At 42.0% G+C, this 18,773-nt stretch overlaps 3 protein-coding genes across 3 annotated transcripts in view; all 3 read left to right on the top strand.

Annotated features, from left to right (window-relative positions):
- CD4 (CD4 molecule) overlaps positions 1-13,315 on the top strand; it is a 44,223-nt gene extending 30,908 nt beyond the window's left edge. Inside the window, exons 4-10 of the mRNA XM_069101574.1 lie at positions 6,992-7,150; positions 8,026-8,274; positions 9,507-9,851; positions 10,475-10,693; positions 11,022-11,140; positions 11,747-11,814; positions 12,124-13,315. Of these exons, the coding sequence (XP_068957675.1) occupies positions 6,992-7,150; positions 8,026-8,274; positions 9,507-9,851; positions 10,475-10,693; positions 11,022-11,140; positions 11,747-11,814; positions 12,124-12,133 (1,169 nt within the window). The 3' untranslated portion in view covers positions 12,134-13,315. The remainder of the gene's footprint in view (positions 1-6,991; positions 7,151-8,025; positions 8,275-9,506; positions 9,852-10,474; positions 10,694-11,021; positions 11,141-11,746; positions 11,815-12,123) is intronic.
- Positions 1-18,773, top strand: part of EMG1 (EMG1 N1-specific pseudouridine methyltransferase) — a 370,137-nt gene that overhangs the window by 122,259 nt on the left and 229,105 nt on the right. The window lies entirely within an intron of this gene.
- The window catches only part of TPI1 (triosephosphate isomerase 1), a 204,943-nt gene that overhangs the window by 122,265 nt on the left and 63,905 nt on the right, over positions 1-18,773 (top strand). The gene's annotated exons all lie outside the window — the stretch shown is intronic.

Below are 18,773 nucleotides of genomic sequence, written 5' to 3'. Positions count from 1 at the left end.
CTCATACTGGAAATTAAACACTTGGCTTGGAAGCTGGATCCAGCATATTCCGGCCTTTCATCTGCTCAAGCTCATGATGGTTTTGCCAGTTTACCCTCCCCTGAGAAGAGGTATAGCTACAGGTATCATTCCTGTTGGGTCATAAGTACTGACTTAGGAACCCAAGGATTCTCAGACTCAAAAGGCTGGAAATATCCATTCTCCAGGATCTTGGGATTCCTGGACTCAGGAAAGAAACAGAAAACAGAGGAGGCATCCAGGGACTTGAGGTGCAGTCTCAGGCTCAGCTAGGCAAGCACATGTTCTCACTGCCATATGCTCAAACTGCAGGCTGCCTTGCTGCCAGTGAGTGGGGGAGGGAGAAAAATCCCCTTCTTATATTGTTGGCAGTCCAAGGGAGAGCTGGCAGAATCCCAAAGTGACCTGCTCAAAAGATGAGCGGAGATTTTCTCCTCTATCCTCAGAGCCTGTGGAGAAGGGAGGTTCCTCTTGGTTCAATCACCAATCATCTTTAATGCAAACACTGTCAACTCAACCTCAGCCCCAGGGACTGACCAATCAGGAGTTGCTGTGTCATGCATGGCCTTTAGAAAGGGGCCAGCTCCAGGAGAAGTGCTGCTGTCCATCTCTGTTATATTTTCTGCCCAGTTAAATATTTGCACTCCTCAACAAATCATCTGGGGTGCTTTTCCACATCCTCCATTCAATGTAGTCCTCTGGGAACTCGGGAAGGCTTAAGCATTGTCATTTTGAGTGCCTCCCCTAGTGCCTTGTGTTAAGAAGTCTTAATAAAATCCAGGTGACATTTTCCTTCCTGGTTCCCTCTTCACTGTGTGACTAGTCCTTCTTACTCTTCTTTGTTGACTCATGCTCCACATCTCGTCACCCAACTATGGGTATTTGCCCAGATTTTGTCCCTCTTCTCTTCTCCCTCTACACTCATTCTCCTGATAACCTCCTCAGGTCCCAGGGGTTTGACTGTCACTGGTTCTTTCCATCTGAGTTATTGCTGAAACCTCCAATATGTGTCATCTCCATCTATGAGAATGTGACCTCCTGGAGAATAATTTTTGCTAATTCATATCCTCAGTGTTTTGTTGTTGCTAAATTGTTTTTCAGTTGTGTCTGATTCTCTGTGACCCCGTTTGGGATTTTCTTGGCAAAGACACTGGAGTGGTTTGCGGATTTTCTTCTCCAGCTCATTTTACAGATGAGGAACTGAGGCAAACAGGGTTAAGTGACTTGCCCAGGGTCACACAAATAATAAGTGTCTGAGGCCAGATTTGAACTCAGGAAGATGAGTCTTCCTGACTCCAGGTCAGCACTCTATCCATTGTGTCTCCTAGCTGCTACTCAATGATTTTCACATAGTAATAATTTAATAATTTTGTTCATTCATTCATTCATTCATTCACTCAGTGTTGATTGTCTTACTGAGTTCCGTTTTTCTCCTTCTTAAATATTAAACACAACTGATGGCTTAATGAAAGGGGGGAGGGTCTATTGGAAATGAAGGTGACATAAAAATAAGATAGAAGTAAAAATAAAATAAAAATAAACAAATGGTGTGTGCATTAATTTTAGTAAGTTAGCATCAGTGTCCATTGTATGTGATTGGAGATTAAAATCGTCTTTGATTATAAAGTTGCTACATATGTGTCAGTTAGTTTTGCTGAACTTTTTTCTTCTTTCATTTTTTTAGTCTTTATTATAAGGAATGACTCAATGTGGGTAGAAATGAAGGGGTAGATTTGAAAATGAAGGCAAAGCAAAAACAAAAGAAGCTTGGGTGTCATTAAAAAATCATGCAAACAAAAAATCATGCAACTTCTCAAAGACAATCCAGCATTTTCTCTTTCTCTTGCTATGGACCCAGCTTTTTGTTCTTGAGTAATATCAATGCAAGATTACATATTTTATATGCATATATACATGTATGTGGGTATATATGCAGGTCTATTCACATATGTACACAAGCATATACACACAAGTACACAATGTATAGAATGTATACGTGTAATATATACATATATGCATCTATGTATACATTGTGTCCACGTGTATAACACTTCTATGTGTGTATACAATATTGTATAAATGTGCATATAAGATATAGTATACAGTTATCCTTCCACATTGCAGGGGGTGGGGTGAGGTGCTGTAATATAATGCCAAGCAAAGGCAACTTCCCAGGTTCAAAATACCAGCATAGGTGCTCTCTATTTTATTCAGTGACAAACCAAGAACAGAGAAGATCAAAACATGACATCATTCAAAATACAGCATTTACTAAGTGTGATTAAATAATCTCCAAGTACTACCCCACCCCAGGACCTTCCAATCATTCAATCAATTACAAAGTCTCTGTTCTAAATACTTCTCCACCCCTAGGCTATACCTTAATTAAGTCCACCACAAAGCCCCTCTTCTCAAATGGAGATTAGTTTCCAAATATAAGGTCAAAAGTTCCCCACCCCTGGATCACAATTGAATCTACCCCAGAGTTATATCAAGTTTAAACACAGCACTTAATACCCAAATGGAGGTCTTTTCTTCATCTTGACACAAGGCAAGTTCTCAGCAATCTTAGTTCCTGGGGAGACAAGGCTTAGCAAGGCCATAAGATACATTGCCAGTCCCTTCATGAATTTATCCTCTGTCTGTAGAACAGTCCTAGAACCCCTGAACACATTAGCAAAGCCCTCTCCCAGGATTTCTGTAAACATACAACAAGAAAATCCTTCTTCAGGGCTTCTGAACCAACAGAAAGGCTCCCAGACCCCTGCAACAACAGCACTGTCCTTCACCAGTGGACAGTATTCACTCTGTCTGCAGGACAGTCTCCAGACCCCTGCAACAACAGCACTGTCCCTCATCAGTGGACAGTATTCACTCTCTGTCTGCAGGACAGTCTCAGGGCTTCTTAAACAAATGCCAGGTTCCAGGACTTCTTCAACAGGACAGTCTTTCACCAGTGGACAAATCTGGCAAAATAACATCAAAACAGACAGACAAAGTACCAGCAAAACAGCCATGTCTCCTCAGTCCTTGGCAGCTCAGGGGGCAGGTCTCAAAAGTCCAGGGCAATTCAAAGCGGCCACCAGCAATTCTTAGTCTCTCTCTCTCCACGAGGTGCTGCTTCCAAAAAGATCTTCCGCCTCTCTCTAGTGTCTCTCCAAATCTACCAGCTCCTCCCAGTCACCAGCTCCTCCCAGTTCAGGACTTTCTTTTCACATCAACAAGTCCATCCCACAGGTGGGATTAACAAGCTCTGGGTTTTAACACAATCAATTTGAAAACCAAGCCAATACAGGGGAATCTTTAATTGCCATTACTATCACAGGTGCACCCCCCTGCAATCTGAAAAATCTGCATAAAATTTTTTGACCCTCGCTTTGTATCAGAGAAGAGATCTGAATTATTTTGGTATTAAAAGATAAAATATGTTGATAGTATACAATACAATACTTATATTTTATGCATTTTTGAGTGTCTAAACTTTTGTATTGTCGGCTGGTTTATGTGTGTCCTCAGCAACTTTTGCAAAATTCCCCCAAGATTCCCATTTAATTTCTTATGCTGACTCACAATATATCAAAACCGCAATGGGGAAAGTTACAATGTGGAAGATATAACTGTATATGTCTATAATATATGTATTATATTATTATATACACATGTGTATATGATATATACATATCTATGGGTGTAATATATATGTATATGGTATATGCATATATCATATATATACACATATCCATGCATGTGTCTATGTAATATGTGTGCATAATAGATATACATGTGTATAAAATATATAGGATATATGTATTATATCACATATATGCATGTATACATGTATAGTTTATGTATATGTATGTATTGTATAGTATATTGTGTGTATGCATGAGTTGTGTGGAGAGAAGAGAGACTGTATGTATGTACATACATGTATATACATGTATATATAGTAAGAAACTAATAAATGCTAGTTGACTGACATATAGGCATACATATAAATAAATAAGTATAATGCAAAGTAAATTGAGGAGGAGAGAACACTGCCAGCTCGGAGAATCAGAGAAAGCTTTCCAAGGGATGCTATCCCCAAGCTAAGCCTCTAAGGGGAGGAGGATAGGAGCTAGGGAAGTCATTGATGGACCTCTGGAGAGGCAGCCTTTTGCCCCAGCACCAGAAGATCTCCACAATCTATTACATCATGAAATTGATGAGATTAAAATCACTTTCACAACAAAGCATCTCATTGAAGCCTGAAAGATCATGGGTTTTATGGAGAAGGACCAGGTTTTTAAATCTAGCGAATCTGGATGGGAGAAACTATGAATTGTTATACAAGGCCTGGATAAATGAGATAGAGTATGGAAGTTTCCAAAAAAGAGAAGAAGGTGATTACATTCATATCAGAAGTAGCCTGCTACACATGAGCATTATGGATCTCAGAGAGATCCACAGATTCTATGTCTCTTTGAAATCTCACATTTACTTAGGGATGATCCATTAGAAGGAGATGAGATAATCAGGGATGAGAGTGAAGAGAAAGAAGAGGATGAAGGAGAATGTCCTGGGGGGACATATACATCAAGGAGACGAGAGATTGATTCAGCAAAGGACACCAAAGAGGAAGAGTCAGACATTTAACAGGTAGGAGGAGTGTCAAAGCCAAGGGAGGAGAGACTAGCCAGGAGGAAGGGCTGGTCAACAGCATCTAGAGCTATAGACAGACCAAGGAGGACAAGATCTAAGAAAAGAACATCAGACTTAGCAGTTGAGCTCTGAATCTATCAGAGAGAAAATCTTGGAGAGAGTAACTTCAGCAGAGGGGTGGAGTTGGAAACCATATTGAATAGGGTTTTAAAAAAATGAATAGCTGTTGAGGAACTAAATGTAGATGATTTTTTTAAAAGAGTGTACCAGTGACATCAAATTGCAGTACATGGATGGATTGAAATAGTATTGGGCAATAAGTAACAATGAATAAGAAGAATTCAAAGATGCATGGTATTACATGAACTTATGCAAAATGAAGGAACCAAATCAAGGAAACAAAATATTCAATGACTACAACAAAATACCTGTAAAAAGTTTTTTAAACATTGAATGCAGCAGAATAACCAAAGTTGTCTCAGAAGAAGAGAAAATGTGCATCTTTCCTTTCTTTATAGAGGTGGGGAATATGGGTATGGAACACTGTAGCACCAACACATTCACAGCACTGACAGTGACTGTAAATACGCTGGCATAGTGCTCAATAGCAAAATATAACAGACCTTCCATATAGAAGACAGAAGCAAAACATTTACTCAGACACCAGAAAACCAAATCCCAACAACAGGAAACTGAATCCATCATAGCAACATAGAAGTTAATAAACCACAACAGCACATAGAGCCACACTATTCTTTAGCCTTCCCAAAAACTAACATTTACTCACAAGCCTGTCTGCCTAGGTGCATCCTTTCCTCCCATCATCTCTAACAGCTCTGACCCCCAGCTTCCTGTGGGCTCTGCTGCACCCTTCAGCAAACTCCTCCCACCACAGGCTTCTTGATATTACTTGCAGCCTATTATGGGGCAGGGAAGATCTTCCAAGCAGGTAAGGTCTTCAAATTTCCTTAGACTTATTAAAGGGCAGGGAAGATCTTCAAATTCCCATTTACCATTACAAACATTGCCAGGAGGGGGAACCTGAAGCATCAAGGCCACGTGTGGTCTTCTAGGTCCTCAAGTGAGGCCTTTTGACTTAGTCCAAGTGTTGCAGAACAAATCCTTTTATTAAGAGGATTTGTCCTGTGAAGTTTGAATTCCGTCAAAGGGCCACACTTGAGGACCTAGAAAGCCACATGTGGCCTGGAGGCTGCAGGTGCCTCGCCCCTGGGTACCATCAGATTTCATTAGTGTGACAATTAGTTTTACTGAAGTGCTTTTTATTCACCCTCTCATTTATTCTGTTTTTCTCTTGTCTCCTTTCCTCTCTTCTCTCTCCCCTCTTCTCACTTTTTCTTTCATCTCCTCCTCTCCCCTGCCCTCCCTTCTCCCTCCTCTCCTTTTCTTTCTCTCTTTTATTAAAATAGATGGCTATCTAAATTGGGAAGAGGGAAATAGTGTATTTGGAAATGAAGGTAATATAAAAACAAAAGATATCAATAAACAATTTTTAAAAGAGTTTAGTAGTAAAAGGAAAAGTGGGTAAAGCACTGGTACTTAAGTTAAGATAACTCATCTTCCTGAGTTCAAATTTGGCATCAGACACTTACTAGAAGTATGACCCTGGGCAAGTCACTTCACCCTGTTTGCCTCAGTTTTCTCATCTGTAAAATGAGCCGAAGGAGGAAATGGCAAACCACTCTACTATCTTTACCAAGAAAACCCCAAATGGAGTCACAAAGAGTCAGACACGACTGAACAAAAAGAACCTCAAAGGTCCTGGGGCGCTAATTCTTCTACACTATATTTCTTGGGCAAATTCTTAAAAGGATTTCTTGAAGTCTCAATCCACCAGAAAGAGTCCCCATACTGAATATAGTTACAATTTATACTTTTAAAAAAGTAATACCAGAACTCTTTTTTCCTCTGGTTTGGGAGAGATGTAGTTCATTCCAGAGACAGAAATGGAGCTTCTGCTATGACAAGTAGAGGATTGATTATCTGGACAGAATGAAATCAAAGGATTTGGAGCTGGAAGGAATATTAGTGATCGTTAGTCCAACCCCTTCTTTTTGTAGATAAGGAAACCAAAGCCCACAGAAGCAAAGTGATTTAGCCATGTTCACACCTATAGGAAACAAGATACAGAGCTGGAATTGGAACTCAGGTCTTCAGTGGTTTTCTCCCCCCACTTCTCCACCACCCTGTCTCTCTCTGATGACAATAATCTGAGGGTGGCTCAAAGCAAAAAAGGCATGAGTGTTTAGCATGTTATAATAGTCAATAGGTGTTCCCTTACCCAGAAAGAAAAATGTTCTTTCATTCCAAGGAAACACAAAAAAGAAAGATCGAGTGGATTCCTCAACAAGCCAATGGGATGGTGGCAGTTTTCCTCTGATTATCAAGAAGCTGCAGATATCAGATTCGGGGGCCTACTTCTGTGAGGTAGAGAAGCAGAAGCAGGAAGTCCAACTCCTGGTGTTCAAGGGTGAGTGGAAGAAAAGAATCAGCAGATACTCTCTTTTCTTTCTCCCTAGATTCTTCCCATCCCTGTTCTCTCGCCTCCCCCTCCCCCACTAACAGAAGGCACTTTGGCACCCAATGAGACCTTTCAGAAATTCTCATAATAATAGCTAGCATTTATATAATACTTCCAGGTTTGCAGAGCATTTTCTTTTTTTGTTTTTTGGAGGGGGGAAGGTAGGGCAACTGGGGTTAAGTGACTTGCCCAAGGTCACATGGCTAGTTTTTTGTGTTAAATGTCTGAGGCTGGATTTGAACTCAGGTCCTCCTGACTCCAGGGCCGGTGCTCTATTCACTGTGCCACCTAGCCGGCTCTGCAAAGTATTTTCAAAGCATTACATTTGTTTACATATGTTACAAATGCTTACATTTAATGCTGACAACAATGTGAGGTAAGTGTGAGGAAACCGAGGCTGTCAGGGAAAGACAAAATAACTTTTCCAGAGTTACACAGGCCATTAAGTGTTCAAATCAGGATTTGAACTCAAATCTTCCTGACCTGGAGTGCAATTCTAGCATTCCACGCACAGCCCCATCTGGTCACTTCTCTCTTTTATCCATGGATAAAAGGGACAGGAAAATGGATGAGAGGGAGAGGGAAAGGAGAATAGTAGGGACAAAGAGAGAGGAAGGGTGAGGAGAAGAAGGAAGGATTGAGGAAAGGAGATAGAGAGGGAAAGGACATAGAGAAGGAGGACCTTGGGGACCCAGAAAAGTGGCACAGTGGGTGGGTGGGTAGGTGTCCTGGGAGAAACAAAGTTTGTGGTCTTCTGTCTTTTCCCTTTTTTGAGTATGCATTGTGTATGTAACTTGGAGCTGCCTCTTCCCTCCCCCTGCCAGTGACTGTCAACCCAACTGACTCTTCGTTCTCTGGAGAAAATATGACTTTAACCTTGCACAGCCCTTCTAGCCTTTCCACACTCAAGGTGGAATGGAATGGTCCAGGAGATGCAAGTAAAAGAATCCTGAGTCAAGACAAGAAAACTTTGAACTTGGTGCAAGTAGGGCCCAAGGAAGGGGGTGTCTGGAAATGTACCATCTCTGTGAATGACAAAATCCTGATATTGAACACCAAAATCACAGTGTTGGGTAAGAGAAGCCTTTCCTCTATTGTCACTTTCCACCACCACCTTGCAGTGCCTCTACTCTCTTGACTTTCAGGACCCCTCTCTTCATTCCCCACCCTTTGTCCCCAGGGGGAGGATAAGTCTTGGACTCTCACAATGGACATTGCTTCTCCGGCTTATCCACACCATCTGACACGTGAGAAACAAGGAGATGGCCTCAGAGCTGTTGAGGGCCATTTTAATATTTTCTCAGGGTCAGGGTGTGGAAAAAAGGGCAGAAAGGAAGACCTTCAGTGCTCCAGCAGCTTCTTGACATTCTACAACTCAGAAAGAGGAAGAGGAAGGGATCCTTTCCTTTTTCTTCATCAACACCCCCCTTTCCCATACTCTCATTCTACTCAAAATAATTTTTTGCTGTTTTAATCATTTATTTTGTTTAATAATTTGATGATCTACTAAGTATTTAATAATTTTATTTAATAATTTTGTTTATTGGCATATTGAACTCAAAGGGGAAAATAATTCTATCTACTAATGCAAACTGACAACTTAAAGTGTTAGACAGTTGCCTGGTTTGCTAAGTGGTTAGGTGACTTGCCCAGGGTCACAAACACCTAGTATGTGTAATAAGCTGGTCTCAACTTCATTAGCATCAAAAAAATCTAGTGAATACTTATTATTGAATATTGATTAAGTCCAGAATTAGATGCTAATTCCAGAGCATATCCAAAGAGGTTGAAGACCAGGGCCCTGCCCTCATAGAGTTTAGAATCTATAGGAGAGATGAGATGGTAGGGGCAGGAAGGTAAAGAAAATAGCAAACCCTAAGAAAATGGTGCTGTGCTTACAATGAATGCTATAGGAGAATTCTACAGGGATACAGAGAAAGTAATGACCCCTTTGAGAGAGGGGAAGTTTACTTAGAAAAGGTGAGACTTGAGCTAGAGGAAGGACTAGACAAGCTTGGAGGAATTTGAAGGACATTCTGGGCAGAGGGACAGAAACAAGCAAGCCAAGACAATGAAAATGTGCACAGCATTTTGGGAGAACAATGACTAAGTCCCTTTGGCTTCAGTGGAAAGATTCACGTAGGGGAGTAGTGCAAAGGTATGTATAAATATAATCATGGTTTTTTTGGGGGGATCGTCTCGAATACTAGGCTGAGTTTGAACTTATTTCCATTCTCTTCTCCCTTTTTTTACTTCCACCCCATTCCTCTGATCCTACCCTTCCTGTCTCTATCACCACCTACAGGTTTCACATCATCCTCCAAGACCTACTATGAGATGATGGGCAAAGCTGCCAAATTCTCCTTCCCTCTGAATTTAAATGAGCAGGAGCTGAACAAGCAAGAGCCAAAAGGAGAACTGAGGTGGCAGGTGGAAGGTGCTACCTCTCGCCCACAGTTGGCCAAGTTTTCATGGAAGAGCAACTCCTTGACTCTAGAAAATGGGGCTCCAAATTTCCGTCTTGATTCCAAGTTCCCACTCGTGATCACTCTTTCCCCTGTCTTGCCCCAGCACGCTGGCTCAGGAGTCTTCTCACTGAAGTTTTCTATGGGGATCCTGGAACAGAAGGTCAACCTTGTGGTAATGAGAGGTGAGCAGGTGAGGGCTAAGCACACACCCTCTCCCTTACAAATATCACAGAGCTGGGAACCCTCAGAGTCAGAGTGGAGGGGATAAAGATTCCAAGGACCTAACTGCCTAGCCCTGAATGGGGAATCTCCTCCATGCCTCTCACTAGGCTCCAGGAACCAAGGTGCATTATTCCTCAATTTCAGCCTGCTTTGTGTTTGTCCTCACCAGCAATCTCCAAAAAGCTCGGAATTCAGAGTCAGAATCTTTTAGTTCTGGGTTTTAATTCCAGTTCTCTATCTTGCTGTGTAAAATACTGGGCACCTCTCTCTTTCCTTCCCTCCCCCCCTCCCCCCCCTTTCCCCCCCCCCCTCTCCCTTCCTCTCCCTCCCTACTTCCCTTTCCCTCTCCCTCTCCCTTCCTCCCCTCCATCAAATGGGGATAATAGCTCCCCCCAGGGCCACCTTACATAGCTGTGTTGAGGATAAAATAAGTCAATGCAAATGAAAGAGCTTTGAAAATTACATAGTGCTAAGTGTAGACACTTATTTTCACTGATATCCTATCTCTACCTCATACCCCAAGAGGGACTAAGAACCCACTCCCCATTCTAAGTCCCCAGTTTCTGTCTCTTGCTCTCTTCAGCTGTGTCCCAGGAATCACATCAGCTACTGTGCTGTGACGTGCTGGGCCCCATAATGCCTGGGCTGAGGCTGAGATGGATTCGAGAAAACCAGACAGAAATAAACCTGGAGGTCTCAAAGGAGCAAAGGCAGCTGATGGTGAAGAAGCCCAGGCCTGGGATATGGGAATGCCAATTGTTATCCCAGGATATCATACTTAAATCAGATTCCATCAAACTGAGTAAGAAACCAGCTCCCTTCCCCTCCCCCCCAACCCTTGCCCCTCTCCCCGGCCCTTCCCCCGCCCCAGGTTGGCTCAGTTCTCATAAGAACACAAGGAGCTATGCTCATCCCATGCAGCCAAGCTAACCTCCCACCACCCCACCGCTTAGACAACTGCTATGTCTCTGGGGGTCTTCACTAACTCCCTCCTGCTGGGACTTGAGTCCGAGTTCCCAGTCTAGCACTTTGTGCTCCCTCTCTCCAACCCTCCTCTTTCTGGACCATTCTTGATGTTCAAGATTATTGCCTAGAAGGTGAGAGGGTCTCTGTGTGTGTCTCTCCTTCAGCCCCAAAGCCGGACAGGAATCTATCCTTTCATCTGGGCATCGGTCTGGGTGCAGGCGCAAGCTTGTTGCTTCTCTCTGGACTCTGTATATTCTGTTGTGCTAGACGAAGGCACAAACTGGTGAGTAAACTCCTCCTTCCCACTTTCCTCCAGGCATTCCACCACTTCCCTAACAAATCCATCCATCTGGTTCTCCTGGCCCACCATGGTCAAACTATGGAGTCCACAGAATCAAAGAGCCATAGAACAGTAAAGCAGAAATGGGCCTAGCAGGCCATCCAGAGAGAATCACTGAATTTCTCTGGGTCTCAATTTTCCCCTCTATAAAATGATTTGGATTTGGACTAGCTGTCCTTGAGAGGTTCCTTCCTGCTCTAAATCTACTGGCCCAACCTCTTTGTTTAAATAGATGAGGAATGTGAGGACTTGAGAGGTAAAGGGGCTTGTGTACTTTGCATTGGAGGCTTGGGAATGAATACTTTTGTCTTGCAAAATTCATAATTGCTTTTATGTTCCTTACTCCTGCCTCCTACCTCCTTCTTCCCCCACATCCCAATGTCCTAGATCCAAACTAGACAGCAAGCTTATTCTGGGACAGATTGCCTTGGCAATAGTAACTCCTCTAGTCTGAAACCTCCCCCTATATCCCTATTTTCCACTCTGGTCTCATGGACCCTTCATGCCTCTCTCCTTCCCCCCACTTTTCCTCCCATTCTCCCTGGACAGCGCCGAGCAGAGAGGATGTCTCAGATCAGAAGGCTCCTGAGTGAGAAAAAGACCTGCCAGTGTCCCCAGTAAGTTACAAAAGGGAGAAGCAGGAAGATTCTGAATTAAAGGTGAAGATGAAGCAGGGACTAGGGAGTTTTTAGGGCTCAGAGTAAGGAACATGAACAGAATGCAAGCAGATGAATGCAAAAGAAGATCCTAGGGGAGAGGGAACTGAGGACCAAGAAGGGATCTGAGATTCACAGTGAAGAGATCCAAGAATACTGGGAGAAGATGGGGATGGGAGTGGGGGGAGATGTGTGTGTGGCAGAAAGAGGGAAAAAAGCACAGAACTTTCTGAATTGCCCTTAAACTATCTTCATTTTTTCCCCCTCTAGTCGTTTTTAGAAAAACTGTAGCCTGAAGAGTTGAATATGGGAGACTTGCCTGATTTGTGAAAAAATCCTCCATCCCTATCTCAGCCTACTGGGAAGAGCAGGGAAGGTGAATGCAGGATTGAGACATTTCGACTCCCTTGTCCTTAATAACCTGCCCCCTTGTAATAATCCTGGATATCATCAGTGGGACCCTGCTTCTTATTCTGCTGCCCCATGAGGCATCCATAACCTGATCACTAAGCATTCCTTCCTTCCTCTGCCAGTCCCTAAAGGCCTCCTCATGGCATTTCATCTCCTCTTGCTTTTGGGCAGGGACAGGATGGCGCTTCACTCAATCCAGAGACTGAGAACAGGATGTCTTTGGTTTGCATTTTCCAGCTTCTTATACCCCTAAGTCAGAAATGTTCTGAGTCCACACTTAATTCCCTCCTTCCATTATGCCCTACTCTATCTTGTAGCCAAATGAACTTGTGTGTGTGTGTATGTATGCGTGTACTCAGGGTGTCCCTATGTCCACCTCACCCTACCCAAAAGCCTAGGAAATATTCATCCTCATGGTAAGGTCCTTGAGGGAAAGGACTGCCATTTGCCTCTTTTTGTATCCCGTGTTCAGTGCTGTGTCTGGCATATAATAGGCACTTAATAAATGTTTTAAATTGATATGATTAATTAATTAATTAATGTCTTCCCTCCTCCCTCATGACCTTAGGCCCTTCATCAAACTTTCACTGACCAATCTCTCTCTTCCTTCCTCTGATGTGACAGACTATGGATGCCAGTGGACACCCAGAGAAAGGCCAGAATTATGTTTGTAAACTTCCAAAGAGGTCTGGATTGGGTGCCAATATTCCTATATGCTTGCCTCTGGACCTTAGTTTTTCCTATTTCATCCAGACCCAGACTCTTCAACTCCCTAACCCCCATTAAGACTTTAGAATGTTGAAGGCTGGAAATCAGCCTTCTCTTCCTGGATCAGTATTCTCCCCATGCCCCCTAGCCTTTGTTCCCACCTCAGTCTCTATCTCTTTATCTTTTCATATATCCCTTTTCTTCTTTCCAGCCTATCTCTCTGTCTGCCTCATTTAAGTGGCCTACTCTGGAGCACTCCGGTCCCTACCTTGTCCATGTTTCCTTTCTCTTCTGAGTCAATGAAAAAAAAATTAATAAACAATACAAAAATAATGAACTTCATCTCATCTTGTCTTGAGTGGGATCCTCCCTGTGGGTGAAGCATGACTAGAGGCTTGGGCAGGATACAGGAGAACCTTTCTCTGAGGGCCAGGTTTCTGCTAGGCTCAGGGTCAGGGAACAAACATGAAGAAGAGCCTTCTAACCCCTCAGGAGCCAGGAGAAGTGGTCTGGGTCCTAGAGAAGGAAAAGGGGCTTAGGTTGGGCAGAGTATTGGGGTACTGAGGAGAAGATCCCCAGGGAATCCACAGTTCATGTAAGACCTGTCCAGTTTCCTAGGGGTGAGAACTCTCCATTGCCTTGTCACCTTATCCCTGACCTTATTAATAAGGTAATTCTTCAATAATTCAGTGGATTTTATCTCATCAATTGGGGTACTCCTGTCAATGCTATAGACCAAGGTCCATTCATACCTTCTTATCATAGATGATTCTTGTTCATATCCTTCCATTGATCTTCCAAGGATCTCCCTAAAGCCCTGGAGTTCTTCCTCTCTGTCTTCTACCATTCTGAGAGGACCAGTTTTTTCATATTCATATTCATCCTCACTCTTAATACAGATGACCAACTCATTTCTTTTTCTTATTATCTGTTTTTTGAATGGTACCTTTCATATAACTTCTCTTATACAAGTCATTGTTGGTTATAGTCTGCAGTCTGCTTATGCCCATCATTGCCTTTGGGCTACTTGAAATTTTGAGGTTTTGGAGATAAAAATGTTTCATGATTTAAGGCCACATAGAATTATATAGCATAATTGGAAAAAAATAGATTGCCCCATAATACAAAGTACTATGTTGATGCCACGTAAAAACATGGAGGCAACCCTTGGTTCTTGAAGGCTAATGCCAGGGAATCAGAAACTCTGGCACATTGTGTCATGTTGGAAAGTCTTTGATCGTGGCTCTAACAATGGTCTGTTTCGTTTCATGAGGACCAACCTAGCTCAGTATGGAGAGGTAATGAATTTTTCATCATGGCAACCCATGAAAGAAAGAAAAAATGTAAATGCTGCCCTCTTCCCTTCTCAATGATTGGTGGAAGAACGGTGAACAAAGGAACATACGGTTCTAAGAAGAACACAGTTTCTGGAACATCTATAAACTTCAAATGGACTGTTGGTACTCTAAATATGAGATTCTTATCCAATGTTGTGGATGTGCTGCCAGAGGAAATTAATCATATAAATCTTGACATTCTTGCTATAAATGGAACCAGTAGAAGGAAAGAAGTTATAGTTAACTGGAATACTATGGTTTATAGGTTTTTATTGAAGAGGCAAAGAATGAGTGGGTATTACCATACTTTCAAAGGCAGCAAGAAACCTCATTTCATGGGATATTTGTTAATCACACATTGCAGTACTAGTGATAAGTATCTGCAAAAAGACCACTAAGAAAATAATTGTAGTTTACGTACCAACTTTGGTTGAAAAGGTAGAGAATTTCTATGAAGAACATGATAAGATCCTTTAGTTTAAATCAACATAATCTGATACTTGGTGACTTGGGTGAAGAGGGAAAAGGTGAGGATGGAGAGAAACATATGAGAAAGGAAGAAAAATGAGAGAGGCCAAAGACTTGTAGGTTCCAATGCAGTCCTCATGCTTTTATATCATAATCACTTTCTTTGAAAAAAGGAATTATTTAGCACTAGCTTTGGCAAACACCAAATGACATCACAAAAATGAGTCACCTGGAAGAGAAAGGCAACCTCTCCAGAGTTTGTCCTGACCAGTCACACAAAGCAGATAAAGTATGCCATATTACAACATACCTTTGAGTGGACAACCTATTGTGCTCAGTACAACAAAATGTATGTCTGAGACAGTGCAGATGGACAATATGTTGGACACAGAACTGAACAAAAGGAGGACAGTAGACTGAATTGCCTTTGGGAAATTGCAAAGTCCCTTTAATGAACCTAAGCTTCTGATGACAGCAAAGGCCCATATTTTTAATACCAGAATTATAGTGCTGTTGCTGCATATCACTGAAACCTGAAGTGTAATAATCTCCAGATGGCAATGCAAAGGCACATGATTGGTATGGACAGGCTGTAATAGAATATTCTAACAGATAAGGGCTTATTTCATGGGAGATTTGGTTCATTGAAGTCCCTGGGAGTTAAATGCATGAGTTCTTGTGTAAGTAAATGCCCCTGAGATTTCCCAATTACATCCTACATGAGACTTAACTCTTTCAAGCTTCCCCTTAGCTTTAGGGACCATCTATATTAGGTCTAGAGGTATAAATTATGGTTTACATTTATTTGATCCCCAATTTATGTGTAGAATAAATAGATGAAAAAATGAATAAGGCATTTGTCAAGCACTTAATATGTATAAAACAGTGTGGGATATAGACAGAAAATCAAGAGCTCCCGCTCTCAAGGAGCTCATTCTAGGAGGTGAAATAAGACATACAGAAAGTCTTAGCCATAAGTCAGAAAGAAAAATCCCATGGCTCTTAGGGTATAGAAACAAAGCAGATAGTTATGCAACACATGTCATTTCCACTGATAAAATATCAGTTTCTGATGTTGAATTATTTGATTTGGCATGGGCTTTGATGACAAGAACTTTCCTTTCTGGGTCTTTAGTAGCTGTGGTTCTGGCACTTGTGGGAGTAGCTTGTAATAGCCTTGGGGATATAATTATAGTACATCTCTCTTAATGATGAGAAACTCAAACAGGGTCCCCAAGTCCACCCATCTGTCTCTTATCTCATTTAAAGGATCAGAGACTTCTTTCCAAATTAGTTCCCCGGTAGCATTAATTACACAAACAAGGATGTATGTAGCTACCTTTATCAGATATGTGGACATAACTAAAGGGGTGCTATCAGGAAGTAAACAAGATAAGCAATGATCACTTTTGACTAGCAGAGACTTTTAACTAGAGGGACAGAAGAGATCTCTGTCTTTCCCTCTGTCTCCTCCTCTCCAAACCGAGTAGGAAAAAAAGGTTGGGTGAGTAGCAAGCATAGGTTTTGCCTTGTAGCAGGCATCCAGAAAAAGCATAACACTGAGGCAATCCAACAGTTCAAACCTCACCAAGGAGCTGGCCAGTTTTTGTTAATCTGTCCATATCCTATCACTTTCAACTGTTACCATCTTGCCACATTCCCTACAGAAGTCCAGAAGAAGTGAGTATGGAGAGAGAAATGCATCCAGAGACCTGATGTGCACATTTGAATCTCCTCTAACCTTTATCCACATGAAGTCTCTTCCAGCTTCTCTTTCCCAGAAGTTTTGATGCTAAGTCAAACCATCATCAAACTGGAGAATTCTGGGATAAAATTTGAACCTTGACATTACTGTGGGCAACTCCTTGGGAACTGAAGGGTTACATACCAGTGAGGAATTCTGAAGAACAATGGAACTAAAACATGTCATCATGGAATTGTATGATAGGAAGAGATGAATCAGTCACATGGCAAGGGTGACGGATAATAGGTGGACAGTCAGAGTGCTCCACTGGTACCCTAGAAATGTCAGGAGAAATCAAGGGAGGCCTTCAGTACATTGAGTGAACTACTTGTGGTGAACTTATGGGAAGACATGACAAAAACCCATGGGCAGGCCTGGATGGGTTTCCATCTGCACTCCCATACATTTGGGTAGGCTTATGGTAGCATTATCTGTGATGACAAAAAGCTAGGCAAATGATTGGGGAATGACTGAACAAAATGAAATATTATAATCATGCTGGAAATAAAGAACCTGAGGAATTAAGAGAAATCTGGGAAGACTGGCGTGATCTGACAAAGCCAAAACGAAAAGAACAATGTACACACGATCTCTACACCGATGTAAATAAAGTCTCCCAGTGAATCTGGAAGGAAATCAACAGAGGAGGAATTGGGATGGGGAGGGAGGAGGAATGGATAAGCAGATTGTTGCAAGTGGGTGGGGAACAGGAATAAGAAAATGGGGAGGGGCAGTTAGGTGGCCCTACTCACCTATTAGGTGAATAGAGCGATGGCCGTGGAGTCAGGAGGACCTGAGTTCAAATGTGACCTCAGACACTTAACACAAAAACTAGCCATGTGACCTTGGGCAAGTCACTTAACCCCAATTGCCCTGCCTTCCCCCCTCCAAGAATTTTTTTTTAAAAAGAAAAAAAACGGGGAAACAACCAAACTCTGATCAAATAAAATGGTCACGATTGGTACTTCCATTGTCAAGGTTTAAAGGATTATTCTGTTAACAATAAAAAATAGTTGGAATGTTTTTTGTAAGAGTGTTTATTGGGAACTGCCAGTTGGGACTTTTAAAAAGCAAATATATCAATAAATACTGAAATACATAAACACAACACAGAATATTTCAAAGTGCAAATTGGGAACAAGTTTGGGACTACTGTTGTTCAGTTGTGTCAATCGTGTCTCAACTCTGTGACCCCATTTGGGATTTTCTTGGCGAAGATACTGAAGGTATTGCCTTCTTGTCTTACAGACGAGGAAACTGAGACAAACAGGATTAAGTGACTTGCCCAGGATCACACAGTAAGTGTCTGAGGTTGAATTTGAACTCAGGTCTTCCTAACTCCAGGCCTTATGCTCTATTCACTGTGCCACCTAGCAGCCCAGTTTGGAACTACACTGTACAATTTCCTGAGGAACAATAATGAATAATAGTAATTTATATGATAAAATCTATTAAACCACTTTACATATAGTATCACAGAGCTGGACGCAACATCATTTTACAGATATGATTACTGGAGCCTAGAGAGATTGTGGCTTGCCTATGAACACTGTGCAAGCCTTAGGGATTGAATCTCACAGTGTCTAGACTCCAGGTTCTATGTCCTTACTACATGATGTTGTTCTAAAACAGTCCTATGAAATAGGTACTACAAGTACTATCATATGGATATTTCATGTGAAAAAAAGTGAAGAAAAGGAAGTGACTGGCTCAAGGTCACTCAGTCACATGCCAGGATTCTTCTGACTCCAAGAAAGTTGATTAATCTACTTGGATGGTGGTGTCCCCATCTGTAAAATGAGGTTTGACTGGATTATCTCTAAGGCCCTTTCAAGTTCTGATATCCTATGAATTAATGACTACACATTCCAAATCCAGAGCTCTTTCAATTGAGTTGCATTTCCTTTCTTCTAGTTGAAGTGTCTAGACGGAACAGGAAAGGTGGGACACAGTTCTAGAGCTTTCTAAACCTAGCCCTAGTTTAATCAATAACTCCAGTCCTCCTCCAGAATTCCTGTGACTGGCCCTTTTCAACTTCCCAAGGGTCTCCCCACTTCCTCACTCAGCCCAGAAAGGTCATGGGGTGAGGGGGTGGGGTGGGTGGAGCTTGTTTCCCTAATGTGTATTGAATGTATGTGAGGGTCTGTGTGAGACTGTGAGAGGATCGGGCTATATGGGAATCCAAGTATTTGTGTACATTCTCTGTATCCATATTTGGTGGATCTCTGTGTTGTTGATAATGTATGTGTGAG

This window comes from Petaurus breviceps, unplaced genomic scaffold (assembly GCF_028583685.1).
Source record: "Petaurus breviceps papuanus isolate PSGF00001 unplaced genomic scaffold, PetGlider_PUasm1.0 470, whole genome shotgun sequence".
Taxonomy (NCBI): Eukaryota; Metazoa; Chordata; class Mammalia; order Diprotodontia; family Petauridae; genus Petaurus; species Petaurus breviceps.
This window is presented reverse-complemented; position numbering and strand designations above follow the sequence as displayed.